The 26,199-nt window shown below is 46.9% G+C and overlaps 1 protein-coding gene across 3 annotated transcripts in view; it reads right to left on the bottom strand.

Moving 5' to 3' along the window:
* Positions 1-25,133, bottom strand: part of IFFO2 (intermediate filament family orphan 2) — a 117,152-nt gene extending 92,019 nt beyond the window's left edge. For 2 of the 3 annotated variants that reach the window (XM_085609040.1, XM_085609039.1), the window contains exon 1: positions 24,308-25,133. In XM_085609040.1, coding sequence (XP_085465166.1) covers positions 24,308-24,996 — 689 coding nt within the window. In that variant the 5' untranslated portion in view covers positions 24,997-25,133. The remainder of the gene's footprint in view (positions 1-24,307) is intronic. The other variant, XM_085609041.1, reaches the window with a different exon arrangement.
* Positions 25,134-26,199: the final 1,066 nt, after the last annotated feature.

The following is a 26,199-nucleotide window of genomic DNA, read 5'->3' on the forward strand; positions in this document are numbered from 1 at the left end:
GCACTTACCATAGACAGGGTTTACACCAAGCAGAACTTGGACCAAAGAACATACATCTTGACTGGTTTCAGGACCCCAAAACAGATTTCAGCAGAAATTTGGGGGAGTGGACTCAAAAACGTGTCTTAAAACTAGCTGCTACACAAATATTCAAAAGGTCTTAGACCAAGTGGTGAATCCTTGTGGGTGGGTGGCTACATTATACCCTTTACCTCACCTGGTGTCCACACAAAGAAGTTAAGAGCCACGAAAGACCACATTCAATCATACTTGCTATCGACAAAAGGACCCAAAACACATCTTCAGAACCAATACATTGTCCAGTCCATCTACAATACATCATCTTCACCCGTGTATGATGCTAGCACTCAACCACCCAAACTATGGTTCTGCACCTCCCAACGCAGGAGCCAGCACGAATTGCTTCTGTGCCAAAATATTACAAACATCATTAGTGCAAAACAGTTTGAAATATAGCCGAGGTCTTCCCTTCATAACACAGGGAAATGTGCCCTGCCACCCATCAGTCTTGTGCCTCAGCTTTGATTTGGTAAGCTAGACCTAGATTTTTAAAACTGCGAACAGCCACAGATGACAACAGTGAGGTCCAGCACGCACCTAATCATACCCATGTGGTGCCTAGGGAAAGGAGATGTGAAGCTCGATTAAGGGCATCAGAGCTCTGTTCAACAGACACCACTTACTTTTGCTTTCTCTCGCAGAGGTCCATGGGCCATTTCTGCAACAGGAGCGTCTGTCGCCATTAAGAACCTGAGATGGTCTGCTGAGCAGTGGCCGAAGTGCAGTATAACAAGTGGCGACAGGGAGCAAGCAGCGAGTTGGGGGGTGGGGAGGGAATAGTTGGGACAGGCAAGCAGCGACCTGGGAAGGGGTAGTAGGGGCGGGCAATTGGTGTTGTGGGAGTGGGTTGCGGAGATGGGCAAGCACCAACGAGTGGAAGGAAGCAATACTACAAGCAAAGCAAAACAAGCTTCCACCAAAACAAGCAGAAAACAAAGAAGAAAATAGTGCCAAAAACGACTAGATAAGCAGAATAGTGCAAGGCTACAAGTAATTGGTGGTGCCAACCAATCCAGAACTAGTTGAGTGTATGTGAACCAGAGTTCTTAATCATACAGGTACCAGTGTAAAACTGGGTGATTGGAACCAGGGTATTCACCAGAGACTAAACCAGCATGAATCAATAGTACATGAACTACAGTCTTAACCAAGAAAAGGCACTACAAATCTAGGAGAGCAGGACCAAGGCCGTCTACCAATATAGAATCAACAGTACATGAATCAGTGCTCTCACTAAGAGAGGCCAGAACACACAAACATAATATTAAGACGGGCCTTCAAGCAATAAAGGCTTTTTACTGACAAGGAGCTAGGTAAGAAACTGGGTCATTTTAGTTTTACCGCAACATATCTTTTGTAACACTTTTGCTGATAAGTAGCTACACTTAAGCATACCAAACGTTGAAGTGTTTTTCCCCGAACATGTGTCAATTGCTCTCAACGATTTGAATACTTTGAGAAACATCAAATATTAAACGTGGGTAAGAAACATAATGGTGCCTCCCGCTGTTAATTTACCGTAAGAACCGGGGACTTCAGCGAACAGAGGGGCTTGTACAAGTCTTCAAGACCGGACATATTCCAGTATAAACCATACATGAGCCTAGAGCAGTGGTCTCCACTAAACTGGCGCCAGCATACATCTTGAATACCCGAGCCCAAAGTAGCCAACGCAACATTGGCGCCAGGAAATATTGACAGTGCCTGAACCCAGAGGAGCTACCTACACAATACTGGCAGCAGAAAACTTCTAGAGTACCTGAAAGCCATCACCAAAACACTGATGCAATCCACTATTTCAATCTGCGGGGTTCCAAAACCCTTCTTGCACCAGGTATGTGTCCATGACAGCATGTCACGAAAAGAACAGAAGAGAGCTAAAGGTGCTGTCCGGCATACTGCGGGGACTTTGTACAAAGACGATAAGATCACTCAAGCTGTCAGGAGAAGATCCCTGGGCTCACAGAGCAGGTTTTTCCACCCTAATGGAAGCAATCATGCAGCAGCATTTACTCCTGGAGGCTGCTACACAGACAAACGTTTTAACCGCACCAAAATTGGTGAGTGACACTTTAGTGTGGTGACAGTTTGCACTTCAAAGAATAAGTATTTAGGGCCTGATGTACTAAGAGACCGGTCGAAAAACTGGCCTCAAATTGTACATCAACGTTTTAGAGAAGAGCAGGCAGTTGTCCCCTGGACATTTGCCTACTCCCTCCACCATTGACCAACCACGACCCCCCCCCCCCAAACCTCCTACCTCTTGTTTTCCAACAGAATTCATAAATGGGAAAGTGCCTCCTTCTCCTTTGCAAATCAGTTACCATCTCCTGGAGGTGCCATTCACTTACCAATGGTTCGTGAAACCTTTGTAGACATAAACCATTGAAATTTATTTTTCCAACTCTCCTTTCGGAGGATACGCTCATCCTATTAGACAATCGAAATGGACCACAAAACCCATTCGGAAATACTTTTCAGACTTGCAAAACGGGCATAGATCATAGGACAAAAAAAAAAAAAAAAAAAGACATTGCGTTGGCAAACCAAGTGATTCTGCAAATAGTCTCATATGGCTTTGTACTTTCGGCTGTTGGTTCAAATCCATATTGCTGCATGGAGGCTCCCTGCCCCTCTGTACAGAAAGGTGTGCAGAGGGCCTAGCAACCAGCAGGGACCACCGGAGCTCACTAACAACCGAAAAGAGCTTCAAACAGAAACTAAATACAACTTCCAGATCAGGGTGTTCCTCTTAGTCACCAGCTTCAGGCTATATTAATTTATTAATCTGTCAGGCAATGATGCTTTCTCAATTATGACTAACAAGAAGAATACACCCTCAAAAGCGAGCATTCCTTCCTCATGCGCGATTTCCTGAAAGCATTAACAGCAAAATTCTACACAAAAGAATAAATACGACAGATAAACATTCTGCACCTCCGTGAGAAAATCTTTATGGAAGAAGAGGCTGAACATAGACTGCAAAGGCATACCAACACAAAAACCTCCACACATAAAAATTCAATTTAATTCTAAAGCCACTATCTAGTAATTATCCCTAAATGTACTATTTTTATTGATGTGTTGGGGCTCGAGCACAAAGACCTGTGTACCCTGTGGCCGAGTGCTTTCATGTATGGTCCAGCACAGCGATGAGCATTTACAGGTCATAATGCATTAATGAAGGTCTTCAGGGAGACAGAAAGTGCTGGTTCAGGTCCCCTTTAAAGGCAGAGATTGTCGTGGCCCAGTCAGATAGGTACCAGGAGCACGTTCATGCACCTCCAGAGGCCGAGCGTCTGAGGGAGTGGGTATTTCTGCTAGGAGTGAAGTTAGAATAGTAAATTAACCCAGTGCTAAAATATGTAGTAAGTGAGTTTGACTGGATTGAGGCTTTTGATGCAAGTTAATTTTTCGCAGACATTTATATTAAGGTTTCGGTTGTCTATATTATTTAATCTACGTTTTTGCAAAATATGATTTTTCAGACCACATTTTTTGAATGGGGCGAGAAACTTGCCTTAGGTGATGGACTTATTTGCAAACAACCAATTAGAAGATTCTATACGTCTCCGACTGAATGCAAGAATTCGCCTGTGGATATTTAGTAATGGAGTCTTCACCGCAACTCATATATAGATGGTCTTCTTTCAGAGTACTAAAGTGACACCTGGGTATAAATCAGAAAGTATGAGCCCCAGTGGAACCTGCCCATAGCCACTGTAGCTTTTACTATGTGAACCAATGAGGTTGAAGAACACTTATGTTCACGCCTCATTCGCCACAGGTCGCTTGCTTTTTCAAGAGTTGTCCAACTACACTGTAAGAAATGTGTTACAAGACAAGAGCTCACAGAAAGGTCCACTTCAACCCCTGGCAGCTGCTCCGGTTCAAATTTCAAGGGCACTGGCATTCAGTGACCATTAGTAGTGCCCAATAATTACAAGCATTGTCTTTACACCTGAACAGTACCATCACCCTGCAACAGAAGCCACCACAAATTGAAAGTGAAGGAGCACCAGCCTCATTAGTGTAAGTGTGCAGAGCCCCTATTCACTTCGAAGATAATACGCTGGTATCGAGGCAGGGATATCTGCTCAGGCATCACATTGAGGTCATTGGGTTTGAAACGAGTGATGCTGTAACCCACGTATGTAATTATTCTTTCATGACAACTTCATCACACTCGATCAACACCATGCCATCAAAATATAATCACACTCTATTGCACAAGTGGGCATGGAGGTGAGGGTCTGGCACTCAGACAAAGCCACTGATTTCAAGAGCTTGGCACCAGTAATAGCACATTACCAGATACACCTAAGGCACAAGCTGTTACAAGTCATTCAGTGGTGAGTAATTCACAATAACTCCTCCCTTGGCGCCAAAGATACTTCTTTGAGGAGAAATCTGGGCAAAAACAGCTCAGGGCGAAGATGGCATTCCCAAGCAGATTATGACTAAGGCTGGCTGGCATTAAAAACCAAGATTTTTAAAAATTAATAAGAAAAATTAAAAACATAGGCTACGTCTATCTGCTCCTAAAATGTGCATCGTGGCTTCGGCCGCCGAGGATGTACAGAACATGGTGCATTTTGGAGTCAGACAGGGGCCATTCCAGTGGGTGTGTTTTTAGTCCACATAAAACTCAAATGCATCACCTTACCAGCGAGCAACGACCAGAAGACCTTTTCATCAAGGACATTTTGGAGAAGATACGTCAACAAAGGCTAGCCACTGCAGAATCTCAGTGAAGATCTGGCCATGCACGACAAAGTCTAGTACACCCGGGTAAACACACGGCATGCAGGTCAGCCACACATGAACTACAAGAGACTACCCATGAAGTTTAGTTTCAGAGACCTTTGGAGGAGAAAACCAACTTAGGAATGCCAGATTCAGAAAATAACACTTCGCCTCCAACGGCCAGACAAATCCCAACCTGGGGCAAGAACTGCCTGGGAAGGACAGGCACATCTATAAAGAGAAGATGTGTCAATAAAATCAAGGTACAGGAGAACCTGTGATCGGTCCAGGAGGTAAGCTTAACTACACCCGAGCGGCGTAGATGCACTCATACAAGACAATTTTAGGTGATCTTGGAACGAAACCGGACATGAAAGTCTCCTATAACTGCACCTGGCAGGAGACCAGTCTGAGAACTACAGCCTCAAGTGAAACCTCGAGATCTCACACAGCTCTCTGGTGCGTCCCAAGAACTGCACTGAACAAGCACCTAGCAAGGCCTGTCCTACAAACTAAGCATAGAGTAGCGATGCAGGGTAACTACCCTACACCTAGTCAGAGGGGACCCCAGGGATCGCAACCTGTTCAACCACAGTCTACAACTAACTAGGACCCTATAAAGGCACACTGTAAGAACACAGCAAGGACCACCACCACTAACGGGAGACCAGTTCACAAGGGTGCACAATAACATACCAGACAGTGAACCCCCAGCACGGGAACTAGTAACCCACACAGCAGAGTGCTTGGATGGCAATGTACGTTGGGGGAAAAAAAAAAAAGTCTCCAGTCGAGAACAAGCGGGCGGGCCCAGAGTAAAAACACACACATAATGATTTATGCAGTGTTAACTGCTCGCACCTCAGGCGTTGCAAAGGTGTCACTCGAGATAACACAACCTTTCGGTTGTGACAGCTCAATCCTTAGGTGCCAAGGGGCCTAGCTTTGCATATAATCAATCTGCAGCCAAGCACTTTCTGTGGTGGCAAAGATAACATGCGATCGGAACCTGTGTATAGCAACAACACAGAAGCAGAAAGTAAGGCAACACCCAGTGCGGATAAAGCTGTGCACAATCATGGCACAACTCTGCCCGTACCAGCGACACTGCCAGCTGATGCAACAGTGGTCGGGCAGGGGGGTGGGAGTCCTCTATTTTCTGCAGGCCTGTGTTCACCCACTGAACAGTGGAGCACTTCCCAACGTGGGGCGTCAATGTCTCTCCATGCACAGAGCAATATCAGGTCTGCTTACATGGGGCAGAGCAGGGATTCCAAGCAGGGGTGGGGCAGTCTCTCTCGCGTTCTGTAGGGGGCAAAGAAGGGTTTGTATACATTGGATAGTATAGGGTCTCCCTTCATGGGACAGGACTCTCAACAGAGTAATGGTCATCCACTGGGCAGGACCTGGTCTCCATCATGGGACAGTGTGGTGTCTCAGTATAGATGCCAATGCTCTATACAGGGCACAATCTCCAGCAGGGGCAGCTCCTCCATTAGGGCAGAGGAGCGTCGCCCCACCGCTTTCTCGCAGTGAGAGAGAAGCAGAAACATAGAATGGTATTTTAAATTCCATTTTATGTTTCTGCTTCTCGCGCCGTGAGGAAGCAGGTGGTTATGCCTGGTTGGGGGCGGATGAGCATGTAGGGGAGGAGTGGCTTACCCAATGCTGTGGGCCCTGTTGGGATGGCCCTCTAGGGCCAACCAATCCAGTCATGCACACTCTACATTTTCTCTATGCAGCCTACATAGAGAAAATGGCCTCCCCATAGGCGCTCGGCTGGGCACGCTCATTGGCTTGGGGGGGGGGGGGGGGCAAGGGGGGGGAAGGGGGGACGGAGGCTGCCTGCTTCCCATTTCTGCCGGAGGCAGGAGAGCAGCAGGAAAGCAGCCAGGAGCAAAGGCGGCGCGGGACCCGGTAAGGTAAGTTTTATTTTTAAATTCCACCCCGCCGCCCTGCGCGAGAACCACCCCCCACGCGAGATCCCCACACGAGTCATGCAAGCCACGACTGATCTCCAGTATTTTCTACTCTATAAAAGGCAAGGCCTTCAACTATGGGGCAGGGTTCTCTACACAGTGCACAATCTCAGTTCCTCATACAAAGCTTAGTCTGCCTCAGGGAAACATGCCATCTACACTGCACGCTCTCCCTCTAATCGAACTTTCTCTTTACATTTAATGGTCTCTATTTGTGGGATGGAGAATCTACAAAGTTGGGTCTCTCTCCAGTGGGGAGCGGTTAAGCGTGAGGTCCACCCACTGGTTCAGATATAAATCCCGGGGCACTGCCCTATGTAGTGCAGAAAGTCCATGCATAGCACAGTGAGCATGGGTCTTCCAGATGCACCAGACTGTACACAGGGATTCAGATATCGGTCTAGCAGATGCCGTGACAGCGGGGCCCACTGCACCCCAAATATGCCCAACATTAATCACACAATTGCCAGGGATCCGGTGGGGCACCTATCCTTCGTTTGCATTAGGACCAATGGAACCCCTACTCTGACAGACTCAGGGTTCATGCTATGGCACACCCAGGACACTCCAACCCCTGGGTACAACGCATTTTCCTTTCTTCTAAATGGTCCAGTGCAGGTTCTCTCCTCGCCCGGGTACAACCCAGTTTTCTTTCTTCCAAAGGGTACAGTGTGTGCTCTCCCCCCTAAGGTTTATAAGGAGGGGTCTCTCCTCCATGGGGTATGCTGTAGCCTCTCTCCTCCCCAAGGCACAGAACAGTTTTCTTTCTTCCAAAAAGTACAGTGCATGGTCTCCAATCCATAGAATACAATTTGGGGTTTCTCCTCCATGGGGTATAGTGCGGCTCTCTCCTATTTGGTGTATAGTGCAGACTCTCTCCTCGATGGGGTACAGCGCAGTGTTCTTTTCTACATGAGGTATTGTGCGGGGCCTCTTCTCCCCAGGCTACAATGCAGGGTCTCACCTTCATGCCTTGCAGTCTTAATCAGTGGCCCTAGCCCTCTGTCTCGGAACAAGGTCCCTTTGCAAGGCAGCAAAATGTCTCAGGTGATATATATATATATATATATATACACACACATATACACACACACACACACACACATACATACACACACACATTTTTATTTACTGAAAAAAAGGCTAAAGTAAAGTTATAGTTAGGTCAAATCTTCAGTAAAATCTCTAAAACAAAACAGTGAAATTCACCAGTTGAAGTTATAGTTCTCAAGTAACTTTAACTCGTGTCCTAGGGTAACTAAAAGCTGCGTCCTGCCAGGCACAGTTTTCTCATCAATATTGTCACTGCAAATGTTGCAGTGATATTATCAATGTCATAGAAGACGTCATGAGTGATGTGTGGTAATTAGCAGTGCATAACGAGGGTGGGAGATACAATTACCAATGCGCACGAGTTATAGATAACTATAACTGGCAAATATCAGTGGTTTTTAGCGTTTAAAATGTTATTTAATTACTGAACATTTCACCCAACTATAACGTTCCTTTAACGTCTGTTTTTTTTCAGCAAATGTCTATGGTTTGTTTAATGTAAAGTTATATTTAACTACCACAAGTTATATTTAACTACCATACGTAAAAAAAAACCCCACCGCACACAGCATTTGGCGAAAGGGGGTTGGCCACAAGGCCTCGCCTACGGTCAGGCCCAGTGGCCAACTCCTTACAAAGGAAGCCAGCCCCTTGCTGCACACAGCCTTCAGCTGTGCACAGCAGGGGGTTGCCAGCAGGGCTTGGCCATGGACCCCAACCCAAAGGGCCTTTTTTTTTTTTTTAAAAGGGGAAGGGGCCACGTGGCCCCCGCAACCTATAATTGCCCCTGGGACCACACCACCCAGGGACATATATAGTTTAATGGGACGGGGGCCAAGAGCACCCCCATCCCCCCGGGCCTCATTAGACCCTGAGGACCCCAGCCTCTTTTTTTTTTTTTAATTAATAAAACTGGGCATATATTTTAACACACATACACTAACATATGACAGACAACAGTCAGTCTGCCCGGCTTTCTGTACTCACAGACCCAATCACGTGGCAGTCAATCCACGGCGGATGTTAGTCCACACCACCTCTTACATGGGTTACTACTCAGGCCCAGCCATCCTCATTAAACAAAAAAATGTCCTTTGTTGAACAATGACAGGTCCCCTCAGTGCCATGCTCCAATACACCCCAGGCAGCCACAGTGCACTATGGCCAGCTATGACATTCCTTGCTATTTGCGGTGAAAACACTATACATCACTCTGCGAGTTCATATTTAGAACATGACCCTGCCACTTTACCTGCTTAATTTACTTAATCAGTCTCTTATATTTTTAGAAGCGTATAGTTACGAACGTTATCTTAATGAAATAACAAGCACGAGACTGGCGTAGACACAGGCACGGAGCTGCTCAAATTAATAAGATTTTTTTTTTAAAAAAGAATGTGTAACCTCAAATCGAGGGTATGTATATACGATCAAAAAGACAGACTTAGTGACTAGGTGGAGAGCATGGTTCACCACACACAAAACAAGCATTGGCATAGCCAATAGGTCTCGCCTTTGGGACCTTATAAGTGTTTAACCATGCAACAGTTGCATAACTAAACACTTATAAGGTCCCAAAAGCGAGACCTATTGGCTATGCCAAGCAGCCGTGAAAGTTAAAGTGATCGCGATCAAACATCAAAGCAGCCGAGAAAGTGAAAGTAATGGCGGTAAAACACGGCGCACGCACCCGCGCACATGCACTGTAGCTCTAGGCTGGCCTGGTAGCACTTTTTTGAGCCCTCTCAATAAGTCTCGCCAGACCAGCGCATGCGCTGGGTCAGGCCTAAAAAACACCCTCGCTCAGGGCAGATTATGTACATCACCGCTGTTGTGACTATGAAAGACTTCTGCCGCAGCAGCCAGCTATTTACCGTTTTTCGAAAAGGGAAGGGAAAAAAAATAATAATAATAACCACACACACGTGCATGTCAACCTTTCAGCATTAATAACACAACCACCCCATGCTCCCAAGACACCTGCAATCATCACCATGACCCGGGCACCAACAATGTTTGTGTGTCTGACGCCCATGTCACCAATAAGGAGTTCTCCCAGTTTCCAGAGTGAGCTCCATGGAGCTTGGGAAGGGCGGAGTCCTTGGCGTTTAATGCCCCCTTCCCGACACAGAGTGAGCTCCTGGGCAGGGAGTGCGCAGCGCGCGCAGGTGAGCGTGCAAACCCGGCCCTATGTGGTTCTCAGTATTTTCCCACAAGCAGCAGCGGCCCCCTCCCAGTCCCCCTCCACAGGCTGGGGCCTGCACACAAACCGGGCGTGTGGAGATCAAAGAGGACGCGGAAGCTTTCACTGAATGCCCGTCAATTAAGGGTCTGAAATGTTGAAGTGTCTGTGCACGCCTGAGTGAAGAGCACACCGAGGGACCCATCTGACGGCAAGTGTGTGCTTACTGAGAAGCGAGCAACGTCACGTATTCGAGGGCCCAGCGGAGGAGTCCCGCGTCCATCTCCACCACTTCCGGCCACTAACAGGCATCTAGCATAAGGACTCGCCTGTTCGAATCCGTTCTCAGTATAGATGGTCGCAAGACCCCCTACACCCACTATGGAACAGCTGCTTGAGAACAGCCTGCACCACCCCCCCCCAAACCACTCATACCTACCAAGGTTGTGTGGGAATGTACTCACCACCCACAGGCCAGTATCTGCACAAAAACCAAGAGGGACCGTAACCGGCGAGAATATCCCTATACAAATCCCTGGCGTCACAACATATCGCTATACCCCCTATACCGCCCAGGCCAGACTCCGGCCTCCCTATCAAGCTGCTCACTTCCAATCACTATTGCACCCCGACTTCCTAAAACCTCCCGTTGCAAGCTCTTCCACGTCAAAGGCTGATCGATGTCTCCTGAAGGCTTCAAACAAACTGCAACCTAGAAACAATCCTGCCCCCCCCCCCCCTTTTCTTTCTACTAGCATGCAGGTCCGTTGGTTATTGATCAGCGAGCGCTGGAAAGCTGTGCCCGCGTTTTCAGTGATGCTGAGGTAATATGCATCGAGCAGCATCTAACCCTGGCCCTCGGGATCCCTCCGCCGCAACTAACTGCGCAGGAGCTGTGCTTTAAATCTGAAAAACACACAGGCAAGCTTTGGGGGTCCGCAAACAGAACTTCAGGAGGCCGCCATCTAGGAAAGGCAGACAAGGCTTTAATACAACATGTCTCATAAAACACATCATGCAGGCCGGACTGCTCCTTCCACTCAACACTCATCTATCTGCATATGGTTGCTCCTTTTGTGCAAATGTGAAGAAAAGCTAAAAACCAATAGAATGAAATGATACCTCAGTGGAATTCCCACTGGTCATGAAGTGTTGGCTCGGGCATTTTTAACCCTCGTTAGTTCTGGCCTCTCAGACCAGACTTACCAATACTTAAAAATATAAATAGAGTGGGCCTTACTCCGGGTAGGAGTGATCCACACTCACCTCATGCTATTGGGAGTATCATTTCACCTTCTTTGAAGTGCTTGCATTGCAATTTCTAAGGGACTATTTTGTATAGGAAATGTACACGGTTTCTCAAACTCATTCCTGTATGCATTCGAAGTAATCCTTTTGGTATTTTTTTCCTCAGCATAGGCAAAGTGAATGCGACTGGTTTTGACTGCTAAGAAACATCTGTATTTGCATGTGTTAGCACACCAAGGCCAGTCTCATTGGCTTCACCAATGCTTTTCTAAGTGCCACAGTCCTCCCCGAGTGAGATGCCCCAGGTCACTGGATAGACTTCTCCCCAACCCTACCTGGGTTCTAAAGACAACACTATGTATGGAACTATTACATGTTAACTTGTAGCCCGGCGAGTTGAGCAGGAGCCTCTTCCATAACAGAGTCGACGTTTGATGGTATTTTGTGCTGCGTTTTTTTGCAGGTGGACATTCCACATCCCTGCAGTATCTTAAACAGCATTGCAGTTGGAAGTGGAGAAATGCATGTGGAATGGGTGGGGGCGCAAAAAAAAAAACAAAAAAAACACCACATGCTATCAGGGGGCACAGAGAGGAGTGTGTTGGTGTTTTCCTCGCTGTGAAATGTGATCAGTGGCGGCTCCTCTGCTTTGGCGGAGGAGCGACGTCCCCCTCGCCAGACTCAAATAAAAATAAATAAAAAGATAATAAAACACGATTTTTTAAATTAGTGTTTTATCCCCCCCTCCCCCATTTAATGAGGCTTGGTGGCGGGCCATTGCGGGGGGGGAGCACTGCCTTCAGTTCACATGTGGGTTTGGCCAGCTGCCTCGGGCCGGCCAACATACGCAGTGAAGCGGTCTCCAGCCCGGCTGCATTGCTGGGTTGGAGAGCGAAGAGTCAGAGGCTCCCAGTCTCCCTGGGAGCACAAACCCTCGGCGCTCAGGCCAATCCTGACCCTGCTCTCATGCATGCGAGCAGCGTCAAGATTGGCCAAAGGGGAGGCTGGAAGCCTCTGCCTGCAGAGAGGAAGAAGCTCAGAAGCAGCATTTCAGCCGGCGCGGTGCGGCAGCTAAGTGCCTTTTTTGTACGCTTTTCTTTGCCCCCGCCGACTGCACACCAGGCGCTACTGGAAATGTCTGTAATCAAGTTTCAGACTGTGGTCACAGCATGGGCACCAAGGAGAGCATCCTTGTTTCGGTGGTGGCCCAAAAATATAAATAAATAAACATATTAGTAGACCGACACCCAAAATTAAAAAAAAAAAAAGGAGTTTTAATGCCTTCTCAAATTTGCACCCAAGCGGAAATAATCATATTCCAATATTGCAAGATTACGCCCAGCATTAGCACACTAGGTGATTCAGAACAGGATGAATCAGGTGGAGATCCTGGCAAGCAAAATGTTTACTGGAAAAAAAGGAACGATTACAGGGCGAGGCAGAGCTTTGGCGCACTTTCCTATCATTGAAAGATAAATCCAGATTTTGTGTCACTAACTCCTAAATGCCAACATGCAACACCCAACAAGGGAGGGCTGTGGCAGATACAGACACAGTAGATTTGTTTTCGTTACGTTGCACCGGAGTGAGGAAGAGGTAGGTGGAAGGAAGAAAAACAAGCATTGGCAAGGCCTCCAGGTTTGGCGTGGGTAGACCATTGCTCCATGCAGTAGTGGGATGAAGAGGGCTGACAGAAAGCCCCTATAATTAAGTACATCTCTCAAATCATTTTAGCAAAATCAAAAGGTTTTGGCTAACGCAAGACCTTAAAATAAGATCAGAAAGTCAAATACTTAACATGGGCAGATGGTACCTCTGCCAATTAAATAATAAGTCCTACTAGCAGCAGGGACTCTGCTCGACTCCGGCCCAACACACACAGGTGCCTGAAACCCCCGAAGACCTGTATTTATGGCTCGTAGAATAATTATAATCACGCAGGGTTTGGAGGCAAAACAGTGCGCATCAATGCGTCTGAAATGTAACAGGAAGACGACACGAATGACGCGCCCCGTCACTGGCGACGTCACCGGTGCTGCCCCGGAATAACTGAGGTGGGTCCAGAGGCGTAGCTAGAGCTTGTGGCGCCCGGGGCTATCCCTCCGATTGCCGCCCCTGGAGGGGGGGGGGGGGGGGGGATTGCTGGGGAAAAAAGACGGCAAGCACTTGAAAGAGGACCGAGAGACGTGTAGTATCGCCGCTAATAGTTACCTCGATCATGAAAGGTACATGCACATACATGACAGGGTCCAAGGCTACACAGTTGAATACACCGGTGACTGGCAGTGGCTGGCAGTACAAAAGAGAACACACAGAATGCATGATCTGGGGACTCAGAAAAAACGCATGTGACATCCATCGGAGAGCTGCGTGAACAATTACCTGGTAATCCCCTCAGCACAATGCAAACATGCACATACATGACACTGTTCAGGGATCCATCATCTACATCTGACATTAAATGACCATTCATCATGGTCCCCCCATTAAATCAGTGCACTTTCTGATCTGCATGGTACATGTTCTTTGCAGCAGGCACATTAACACTCTGTGCTACCTTTCCAGGAGTCAACCCTTCACCGAAGTTATCAAGACATTTTTATTGTTTCTGAAAATTGCTGGAGGCCAGGAACGAGGCAGCAAGTTTTTTAAAACCATAATATACTTGCAAACACTACGCACCCACCCGAAATAGGTACCCAGTGCGGTCACACCGTTCGCACCGCCCTAACCTGCTCAAGGTTCATGTGACTTCAGTGACAGAGTCACAGTGACTGGATCACTGTTGCTCTAGGGTGTGCTGCTTCGTAGGCCTGCCCGCAAGACTGGAGATGAACTTCAGTATGGATTGTGGTGGACAGGCCTGCAAGGTTAACTCACAATTGACACCACTAGGGTACACCTGCTTGTGCTAAGACATCAAGCCTTCTAAGGTCTAGTGGGGCCTTGTAAGGTCTAGCATGGGAATGTGCTCCCTCAGTAGAGTGGTCTGGTGGACTGGTCATGAAGGCTGAACCCAGTTCCCCAGTTCCAAATTCGACAGTTCTGGCCATAGTGCCACATCCGCTCCCCCACTGAACACCATACTGCCCCACTGAGAAAAACTCTCACTGCCTTCAGCTACAACCTAATTGTGCCAGCTATAAACACTTGGATGTGGCTCAAATCAAATTATGCACTTGATAAGAGTAATATGCTGCCTAAAAAAAAAAAAAAAAAAAAAAAAAAAGTAAAAGCAAACACTCATAGGGAATGCAAGATTAAGTAAAGCATGTGAAATGTAAGCAGAAACAAAATGGTTACCTTAACGATCTCTCACTCACTATTCAGAAATCAGCGAGTGGTTTTACCTGAAAAGTTAAGGACATGACTACAGGGCCCTGAAGGGAACCGTTTCAATGTCCATTGCTTATATCCTTAATAAACATAAGCAGTATGGTTTAAAAAGACCACATCCATAAACACAGAGCCACGGTACGCATTTTGTTTTCCATTCCACCTATCAACCAGGTATTGCAGTACCTTCAGGAATGGTGCACTTCCCCACCTGGGGACAACAATGCTGTTCAAAGAAAGACGAGAAAACAAAAGTAGCGCTTCACTGCAAAGTCTGTAAAGTGAGGCTGATGTGTTTGGGTGTGAATAAAACCAATCTGGCCACTTTGCAACCACTCTGTCTTGCTTTATTTAGTTATATATTTATTTTTAATATTTAAAACCTTCTATTTCTCTCCATCCCGCTGCACTTTGGAATAGAAAAATATCAGAAAAAGGGCATTTTCCGCAAGAGTGTTTTTCTTTTTTGGATCCATTTCACAGGGAAGCAACTAAATGAAAGAAGGAAAGAGGTTGTGAACCATTTCTTCAAGTTACGGTTTTCAGTAAGTGAGGAGCAAGACAGAAAGAGGGAATAATAGGAAGGGGGGTGGGGGGGGGGGAACAGCTGCATAACTAAATACTTATAAAGGTCCCAAAAGCGAGACCTATTGGCTATGCAAAGCGGCCGCGAAAGTGAAAGTGATCGCGATCAAACATCAAAGCGGCCGTGCGGCCGCAAAAGTGAGAGTAATCGCGGTAAAGCGCGGCACACGTGCCCGCGCACAAGCACTGTAGCTCTAGGCTGGCCTGGTAGCACTTTTTGGAGCCCTCTCAATAAGTCTCACCAGACCAGCGCATGCGCTGGGTCAGGCGAGACCTAAAAAAAGAAGAGGACATTGCCCGAGTCCTATTCCTTCTCTGCCCGTCCCCAAACGTCCACGAAAGCAAGCCGAGCCTTATCTGAATGCCTTTGTCCGCCCCCAAAATAGTGCCGCCTTGGGCGGACCCCCCCCCCCCCCCCAGCTACGCCACTGAGTGGGTCACAGTTGAGCCAGGCTATTTAAGAAACCAATAGAGGAAGAGGGTACCTAAAGTCCAGGTTAGTACCTTCCAAAGGTTTTCCGGGGACACCTGCCAGCCTAACTAGAGGAACATTTGGGGAGTCAATGAGAAGCTAACGGTCTGCACAGGACGGACGGTGTGTGCAGCCACCTCCAGGGTGCAAGCTCACCCTCTCTTCAACATGTGTGTAGAGGAACCCAATTTGACAATTGAGGCGAACCAAAACTACAGCTCCAAGAATGCACTGGGTTTGGAGGAATACTTAAGACTGAAACACGAGGTCTCCAATGACATTGCGTCATCTGGTAACCTTACCCACGAGTCTTGCTGTGTAACAACCTCCAGTAAGCACGCACGTGTTCCCGTGGTGCTGCCCCGATAGCTTAGCTCAGAAATCGGAAGATAAGTCGAATCGAAGACTATAATAGAAAGGGAAAGAAGAAAAAATAAAAAAAGTCATAAGTGTTGAGAAAAAATCCCAGACGAGACTGAGGAAACAAGAGAAAACGGAAACAGACAATGATTGAATGCAAATGAAGGCTGCATCCGGCTAGCTCCTGCGTAGAGGGCGAGGGGCGGGGCTTTTGGACAAGAACAGGAAAAGCTGATGGAGGGGGCATGGGGCAGACAAGAAAAGGAAATGCTCGAGTTTTGAGGGTGCGCAGTCATAACATTTCTCACAAAAGGAACTGGGAGGGGGGTGACCCTCTCATACAGCGGGATGTGTGGCCAGGAGCCCATGACACACACGTCAAGCTTTGGGGGAGGGGGTTGATGACAATGCTGGTCTTCCGAACACTCATTCACCATCCGCTGTGAGTGACTCCCTCCAGATGCAAAAACAAGATCCGCTTGATGTTTAATGTAGCGCTGTATAGCGCGCAGAAGGCAGGTTCGATGCGCTCATTTTGAAGAGATATAGGAACCGAAATCAAAGGAGGCGAAATGCTAAGTTCAGGGTCACGAAGTCCATAAAAGTGAGGATGCGATTGAACAACTACATTCCTCGCTTCCAGGGAGATGTATGGTTGTTTGATTATTTCATAACCAAGTAACTTCGCCCTATTAGGAAAAGCAGAAGTTAACAACAGAGTGATGGTGCACGTGGGGCACGGACAGCGTCCAGCAGCCTGTACAGTGGATAACAAGCGGAAGAGACGGGGTGACTACCCGGCTGCAAAGCACACACCAGCTCTGCTGCGGAAAAGGGCGACACCTCGGAGGCAGACGCAGACCGTCGCATGAAATAAGGACATGTTCTGTGGTGACGTCTATTCCCTGCAAAGGAATGCGTACACCCCAGCCCTTCTACAGTGCCTGCGGAGAAACAAGCATTGTCAAAGTAAAAAAATAATCCAAAACGGCAGGCAGGACGTAGGTTGTTTTATATTGCAAGCAAATGCCAGAAAAATAAAATGAAGAAAAAAACGCCCCCTAAACGTGACGGTCCTATGTTAGCAATAAAAGCTTCAAAAACCCCATGCAATTTGAACGCAGCATAACACGCGCTTCCTTGCAGGTAGGTATATTTCAAACACGTACACGCACCCTTTCTAGTTTTAATGTACATCGCAGAAAAATGTTTCTTATTGGTGCTAATAAATAGCCGCTATTGGTTTTGAATCACTGTGACCTGAAAATATAGTTAACATAAAATTTAAAAACAATGAGAAAAAGGATAAAAGAGTGGAGAAAAGGCACTGGAAAAGTATTAGCCATCAGTGGAAGAACGGAAGTTCGAGTGCAGTGCACTTCTCTAAGCGAATGTGCAGGGTACAAGTCGGGTGCACACGCGGATAGATGGCGCCCACCCACTATTCTCACAGGGTGGTCGCCGTCCACCCTGCCATGAAGTTGGGCCCCCACTGAAATATGGTGATCTCGTCCCGGATTTCAGACACTGGACACATTCAGCCGCGCCTGTGTATTGTTTGCTTTAGTTCAGAGCAGCAAAGTGCGCGCAGCACCTTGTCTGGGAGCTATCTGGAGCCTCACGCCGAGATGCAAATGCAATGGATGAGAAACAAAGGCACACAGCTATTACATCACAAGTACATGCTTTTGACTTTGTTCAGTCCGAGATATGAATGCACTACAAGAATGTCAGATGTTAGTCTGTCCCAGTATTTACACAAATAATTTAAATTATCACTATTTTGTTTTAGGTCTTATATAGCGTTAACTCATCCCAATTCAGGGTGCCAGAGCACTTTACATCACACGAAAAAAATTCTACATTCACAATAAATCATAAGTGTGTAGATCAATGTGTAGGATGAGTTGCACAAGACAGTGAGGGTTACATGGTGTATGAATCACGTCCTTCTTAGACTCACTGTGCTATAATAGAAGAATTACAATTTATAAACTGCAAGAACCAAAAAGACCAGTGTTAAAAGCAGTAACCCACTTACATATCAAACTAAAATCTGTCCACTGCATGTTATATATGTGCTTTGAAAGAGACACAGTAACCCTCTATGCTACTTTGATTCTAAACTGTGACTAGGCAAAACACAGCTCTCTCCAGTGACTGTGTTAAGCTGCCGAGTTACCTCATTATTATTCCCATAGATTTACTGGGCATGCAAAGATCTCAGCAGCAGGTGCCATAACCCAATATAATATTTAAAAATGCAGACTATGCTACCAAATAAGCAGAACAGATGCACTGCCTTTTTTTTGCCAATTTCTTTGTGGCAGAAGTATACAAAAAATTAAGTACAAGTGGAGGCTCAGACTTTACGTCAGGGTGGAGAAACTTTTTTGGCATAACCCAGACGCAAAATTTCATTTGTTAAATTTCGTAGTGTGCTCAAATGTACTCATGATAGGCCAACTAAACATGTGTGTGAGGCTTTAAGATCTGATGTCACTTCTGGTGATGTTATGGGTTGTGATGTCATGTCCTGTGATGCTACATGTGATATTGTGTATCAGGATGTCACTTAAAACCTGACCAACTTGGTTAGCTCCCCCACGTTTTTTTTTTAGGGCTTGTGTGGCAGCAGTGGATGCATGGTACCTATGCGAGGTGAGCCGAGGTTGCTGGGAGGTAGGCAGGGGTTCTTGTAAACGGGTGCTTGGTCGTGAAGGGCTTTGTAGGTGTGGGCCAGGAGCTTGAATTGGCATCTTTTCTCGAGACAGTGTAGATCTTGCAGGTGCTGGATGTTGCGGGTTCTCAGGTTGAGGATCAGTCTGGCTGCTGCATTCTGGGTCATCTGGAGTCTCTCCTCATGAGTTCAGTGGTGTTGCCTGCATAGAGTGCATTGCCATAGTCCAGCCGGCTGGTGATGAGGGCCTGCATCACAGTTTTCCTGGTGCTGATGGGGAGCCACTTTAAGACTTTGCAGAGAATACGGAGAGTTTGGAAGCAGGCTGAGGAGTCTGTGTTGACCTGATGTTTCAAGGAGAGTTTGCTGTCCAGGAGGATGCTGAGGTTGTGGGTGTGGTCTTTCAGAGTGGGGTGGGTCAGAGTTCTGATGGCCACAAGGAGCCGTTTCAGAGGGAGGTGTGTCTGCCAAAGATCAGTACGTCAGTTTTGTCTGCGTTTAGCTAAATGTAGTTTTTCTTCGCCCAGGTGGAGGCGTTCTTCATAAAATTAAGAAAGTTGGTCTTCATCATGGTGGGGTCCACTAAGAGTGAGTAGACTAGCTGGGCGTTGTCGGCATAGGAGATGATGTTGATGTTTTGGGTACCAAGGATGCTGTGAGTGGGGTCATGTAGATGTTGAAGAGTGTTGGACTGGGATGAGCCTTGAGGGATGCTGCAGCTTGTGAGCTTTGGTTGAGACACGAAGGGATGGAGACGGATTCCCGGGGTGTGCCCCTTGAGAAAGGAAGCCATCCATTTGAGCGCGTCACCTGTGATTCCTATCTGGCACAATCGATCGATGAGTGGGTGGTGGGAGATGGTGTCGAAGGCTGCGGAGAGGTCGAGTGTTTTTTCTTAATATGTAATGCCTAGCTGCCTTGTCTTTTAACTACTAGTGAGAAATGCTGATCCGGTGGCAGTCCATTTGAGTGTGAATTGTGTGGTTTTTTTTTTGTTAACAGATGTGGACACCCATGTACAGCCCATTCTTTTTCTTCCTAATTAAAAGGAGCACTCCACTGCAAACTGCTAGGTCATGCCAACAACAACAGTCAGATCACGATTGGTGTTTAAATCACAACTTCATTCATTTTTATATAGTTTCGTCAGGTGTCGCGTTATTTAGTTGCACAATAAGTGATGGGTTGCATGTATTCTTGTCAGCACTAGTAAGTATTCAGTGCCACATTCCATTCCCCCAGTTATTTGTTTATTTATGTTGTTCTAAAGAGGAACCAATCATTTGCTAATTGGTCTTTGCCTAGCCCCTCTCCCCAAATAGGGACATCCCACAGGGCCAGGTCACCTCTAGATGGGAGCAGACAACTACAGGCTGGCTTTGGCCTTTTTTGGGCCTCTAGAGTGAAGTGCATTGTGAATTGTGTGGTACAACAAACTTGGGACTCACATCTGGACATGCATCCCCTACTTAGGAAAACGTGCATAAAAAGCACTTGATTGGATGTCTCACTAAGTCTCAGCCACTGTTAATTATTCTGGATCACATTCCATCCCATTGTTCTAACTCATCTGTGCCATTACAGACAGGACAGACCACACACAAATAGGTATTTACCCCACTCCAGGAGTGAAGGTCCTGACTGCATTTTGCGGGGGGTGTTTGCAGCACAAAATGTGAACATTCTGGTCAGCATATTATAGCACTTAATGCAAGTACTGTTAGTCAAAGACGGCCGAGGAGCATGGTCTATGTTGTGACTTTGCCTAAACAGCGCAGAAGACAGCCAGCCTATGCACCATCACATGGTGAAACGCTCTACTAGAGCATACAGATTGCAGTGTGACATCACAGTCACAAATCCAACTAGAAGAAACTTTCCAGAAGAAACATTCCACACATGGGACAGAACTACTGGATGACATCACTGTGGCGTGCAACCTGAACATTGACACCAGAATGTTGAGATATAAAGATATATATATTAAAAGAACAAAAACAATATTGAGGACAAATATCAAAAGAAAAATATTGACATGTGAGGAAGCCTAGATTTCCTATATCCAACTCCACATAGATGTAGCATGGCGACATATTAAATATCTTAAAGGAGTTAAGGACAGCAAACCTATGCTTCCCTACATGCACTTACTTTTCTATTTATTGTCCCTCAATATTCTGTCCTCGATATTCAGAAGTGCAACCTTCAAGAATAGCTGCATCTGCACTGTGACGTTATAAAGACCACCCTGCATTACATCATACAATCAAACATACTACACGAGATCCTACACGATTCTATAATGCACCTAACCATTAAAGAACTAAAGAATTTAAAAAGGGAAAGAAATCATGCACAGAATAGCTTAACCTACACTATAGCACCATAAAATGATCCATTCTACGAGAGCAGGTGTACCTGCCTTGTGACATTATACAAACATTTCTAAAAGAAAAGGTGGGCCTGCACAGTGACATTGTGACCCTGCACAAGCACACTCTACCAGTGGAGGGAGCTGCGTTGATTGAAATACCACAAGGCCTTTAATTGCTTTTGCTAAGCGAGGGTTGTTCTCTACAGAAGATAAGATGGGTAGACTTCAAGCACTCAAAATTGGATTTGCACAAAATTGTCTCCCGGACCCCGGGATGGGACCCTAACGGGATCGCAAAGGGGTCCCTCGTGTTTAATTTTGTCCACTTAATAAGATACACAGGAGTCATTAGCGAGCAACCCAAAAACATCTTCATTTAATTAATTCCGTCAGGGTTTTTGGGCTAGGACAGAGAACATTTTTCAACTCAGAAAGTGAACACATTTGCCCATGCAAAAAGAGAATGGAATCAGCACCCATCAAATCACATACATTATTTCTCAATAAACACGGTGGCTAAATGGTGTAATGGATTTTATGAAAATTGGATTCAAATGATTTTGTCTATCTTTCAATAAAAACGACAAGTACTTTTTGTAAAGAACAACTTGGAATAGACATGTTTCTTTGAAGTCGTCGAGTACAACTTGGGTTTAATCTAATTGAGAAATAATGTGTGTGATTTGATGTGTGCCGATTCCATTCTTTTTTTCATGTTCCTTGGGACCGGGTCCCAATAGGAAGTGTAGAGGGGTGCACTTTCTGGTTGTCAAGCACCATCACCCAACTATTGAGCTACATTAAGTGTGAGGTGCGGTACTCTTTGCCTCAACCCTCCGTTTTCGCCTCTTTTCACAATTGCACATGCCTGTGCTTGTTTAAATGACAAATCAATTTAGTTATATTTTTACTACAAGCCTGAACCCCAATTTTGCATCGGTCTTCTGAGGATCAACAAAGGGAGCAAAGGGAATATTGGACGGGTCAGCCCGTTAGTGGATATGATGAACAGTGAGACATAGGAAATAGTTTTTTTGTCTACCTAGGTACATGTGTGTTGATTTTGGTCCGACAAGCACCAAATCTGCAACGTATACCGTATTGAGGAAAAACTCATATTTGGGTGGCATTTATAGCACCTGATAAATTCTGACCCAGCGAAGTTTCAGCTTTACTAATGTTCAATTTTGCTTATATCATTAGGAAAGTTGTGGCCATTGCAAGAAGCAAGGTTGTTGAGAAGTCCGATAATGGCTTGCAGACAGTTTGATGGGTGCTGGTTTGGTGTTAAGACCAGACAGACAAAGTGGGATACAGCGGTGACTCCCTGTAGCTCGAGAAGTAGACTACTTTTAGAACTGTAAGGTCCGAGGGAATACAAGTACACCTGGCCAGAATTAAATACAAGTTTGGCAGAAAAAGTAATGCTTTTGAATATGTGCCACCTGTGGATTTTAAGCCAGTCCACTAACACCCTGTAAAATTGGATTCAAATATACGCTGGGCCTGTGTTTTAAGTCCCAGATGGACCATGCTGTCGGCAAACGCTTCTTAGTGACAGTGGACATCTTATCAGTCAGTCAATTATCGACAGTATATGCTCAGATATAATAAAAAGTAAGCCACGGGAATTTTTCAGAGACCAAGTTGGGGCATCGGAGAGATGGCGTCGATAATCCTCAATGTCAACTACAATGAAAGCCAGAGTCAAAAAGTCAAAGCATATATAACAGACCATTACCAAAGGTGGTAGAGTGGATAACAATAATGCTTTGACTGTGGCATCAAGGGTGGGTGAATGGGCTGCCACATTATCTACATCTAATTTTCCCAGGATCTGTGCAGTGATTTCCAGGTATGCACATGGGCACAATCAGTCCCATGGTCCTACAGGGCAACCAGGAAGTGTCTGATGGGCTGGTCTGACAGATCAGTGTGAGGCTCGTTTTTTGGGCTGTGTGTGGGCCTGTCTTATGGTCTGGTGTTCAGCTTTTACTGTTGAGCTCTTTGATATTACAGAAAAAATTGCCTGCCGCAAGCTCAAATCCGTGCAATTTTCCATATGTTGAAAATTATTTATAAATTATGCTTTACAAGTTCAAAACTGACCCAATTTACAAACGGGCCACTTTTCTTATTTTTACTAATATAAGTCACTAATAGGAGCAAATTTTATTTTGGTTCCCCGGGCCCATTTTCTGTCCCAGTCAGACCCTAGGGACAATTTACCACTATGGGATGGTTCAACAGTTGGTTTCTTCAGGAAAGGGTGGGTTTAAGCTATAGGATCCACCATTGTATATTGTCCGGCGGTCAAATGGGCCAAATCATGTACCACTGACATGGTGACTCTTTCGACCTGCCCAGGGATAGAAACTCAGTTTTGGGACACAGGGGAGTGTGATTTATGTTGCTGCTGACAAAGTATGTTCAATGTGGATTCCTGGGAGACTGAAGGTGAATTAGACCAGTGCAGCCGAAGGAGCCGGGGAAGGACACGAAGGCAGGCCAGTTAGTTCCAGGTGAGGCAAATACAATTAAGTGGTTGTCAAGTGTATCACAACATTGTTTCAGGCTCAAAAGGTAAGCAGTGAGGAAAAGCACTGGGTAGATTAGCAGCGATGGCTTTCTAAAACTGTTGCAATGTGCTATAAACATGTGAAAACGCCAATGCATGTTATTGATCAGTTAAGATGGCAGTGTCCTCTATCGATTAGTCTGGCATCTTATTTCTAGCAGATAAATGTTGGGGTGCAGTAATTCAATGTGTGAGGGGTCACAACAATCGACCCAGTTAACAGTGCTAGATTGTGAACATGGCCTGGTATCGGCCAGCGAGAAAATAACTCCTAGACACCAGTTACGATGACAGAAGTGCTGTGCACTAACTAGTCAGTGAGATGCTAAAACGGATTATGGTGAGAGGAGGAGCAGTGTTCATAAGTGATGAGAAAGGGTATGCATATCTAATCAGGTAGTGGTGGAAGTAGCTGATAGAGTACAGTGTACATGAAATGTGTGTACAACTCACGCCGATTTGCTCTCGAGAGACTACTAACAAAAGCAAATTAAGCAGAGGACACAGTGTCCAACTAACATAATAGGTGCGCTCAGTACCACAGGAGCGTCGGGGGGCCACCGGTGAACACTGATGTGGCATTGCATTGCAACACAGTCATAAGAGGGTGATCGCAGGGTACCCCAGACTCACCTCCGCCGGTACTCGTCACGCTCTCTCTTCACCTTGCCCAGCACATTGTAGAGCGCCCGGATCTCGGGAGTGATGGTGTCAATCTGGACCCCTACTCCATCGGGATGTGTCCATGTCACTCCTGGTCCCTGCACGGTGTGCGTGCCCCGCACCTGGGTGTAGTTCCAGATAGTGCCGGGCATGGAGCCCTGAGAAGGCCCGGTCTGCACACCCTGGTCTCGGGTAAAGGTGCGGAAGCGGTCAGGCCGGGTGGGCGCCGCTGGCTCGCGGGGTGTCCGTTCCAGCCGACCCTCCAGCGTCCGGTTCCGCCGCTCCAGCTCGTGCACCCTGGATAGGAAGCGGCGGAAGCGGACATTGAGGGTCTGCAGCAAATGAATGTCCGATCCCAGGTCATCCCTCAGGGCCGAAGGCACCGGTGAAGGGGGCGCGAGCAGCAAAGGCCCACGCGCAGGGGCAGCCATGCCTCGGGCCATGTCTCCGAATAGCAGCGAGCCCATTATACGGCCCCCGTGGGGAGCGCGCCGGGCCTGGGGAGCTTCCGATGCTCGGCGAGAGGGGTAGGGATCTGAGGTCCTGGGGTAAGTTGGTTCGGTGGGCCGTCCCAAGGAGAACGGCTCCGAAGGCCGCCGGGGACATGCTCGGGGGTCTCCGGGGAAATGTTCGGACGGCGGCCGCGAATCCGCAGTCATGGGTTCGGGTGGCCGCCGGGCCTCGGCGGGGAGGGTGCTTGTGGCGGCCGTGGCTGCGGTGGGGGCTGCAGTCTATGTATGCGGGGCTCTGCAGACCGCCGCAATCCATTCACAGCCTGTGCTCTGAAGCCGGGAGCCGCAGCGACAGCCTAAGCACTGCACAGCCCACGCCCACCCTAGCAACACGCCCAGTGCGAGACTGAGCACGCCCACCCGAGAGGACAGCGCTCAGAGCGAGCTGAACCCACGCTTACTCACAAGCCATGCCCTTTTCGGCACCTCCCTGTAAGCCCCGCCCTGTAGATTTACAGTTAGTGTATTCGTACGCCACACCCTCAGCCATGAAGGCCACGCCTATCCGTCGCATCCGTTCTTTGAAGCTCCGCCTCTGACATCCGAGAACACGCCCAATTTCATTCTCTGCTGTCCAAGCCGCGCCTCTTCGCTGCAGCAGGACACTCCCGTTCGCAACTACTGGCTGCACTGAGAGGAAGATGGGCGTGTGAATCTCAAAAGTACAGGTGTGGAGCAGAACAGTTTGATGGGTGAGCAGTAATCTTCTCCACACGTGCCTTTATATTATGTAATGCCGGCGGGCAGCTCGGTGGGTGTGTCTCTAAAAAGTCAACAATAACACATTTAAGTGGAATGGTTACCTGTAATATACATAGATCAGGTCTTTGATTATATTGTTTTTCCACTTTATAATTTGTTATATGTGATCGGTCCCATGAACCAAGAGGCGACAGTTGTGGGAGGTCTGCTGGAGCTTGAAGCTGTGTAACCAGCGGTGCTTCCTTTTCCTTATTTATGGATTCAATCTCGTTTTGAATCATAATACGACTATTGGATTTACTCAACATAATTGTTCGTTTTCTTCGACTCTATCGGCAACCCTTGTTGTGTTATATTGATTTACATAGCCCACTAATCACCCCAGAGGCTATCCAGGCGCTTGGGCAGGTGTGCAGATTTTCGGTCCTCAAGGTGCTTGTACTAAGAGCCAGGTCATCAGCTTCTTGTGGAAGTCGGGATGTGAGGAGGAAGCTCTGATGTGTCGAGGGACATCAGTCCTTGGCATGGGGGCAATGTAGGAGAATAAGCGACCTCCAGATTTACTTTTGTGGAAGCAGGGAAGGGAGTGGTGTAACAAAACTTGAGGGGGCCCCGGTAGAGTGCTTGGAGCCCCCCGAAGCTCTGGAC

This window comes from Triturus cristatus, chromosome 1_2 (assembly GCF_964204655.1).
Source record: "Triturus cristatus chromosome 1_2, aTriCri1.1, whole genome shotgun sequence".
NCBI lineage: Eukaryota > Metazoa > Chordata > Amphibia > Caudata > Salamandridae > Triturus > Triturus cristatus.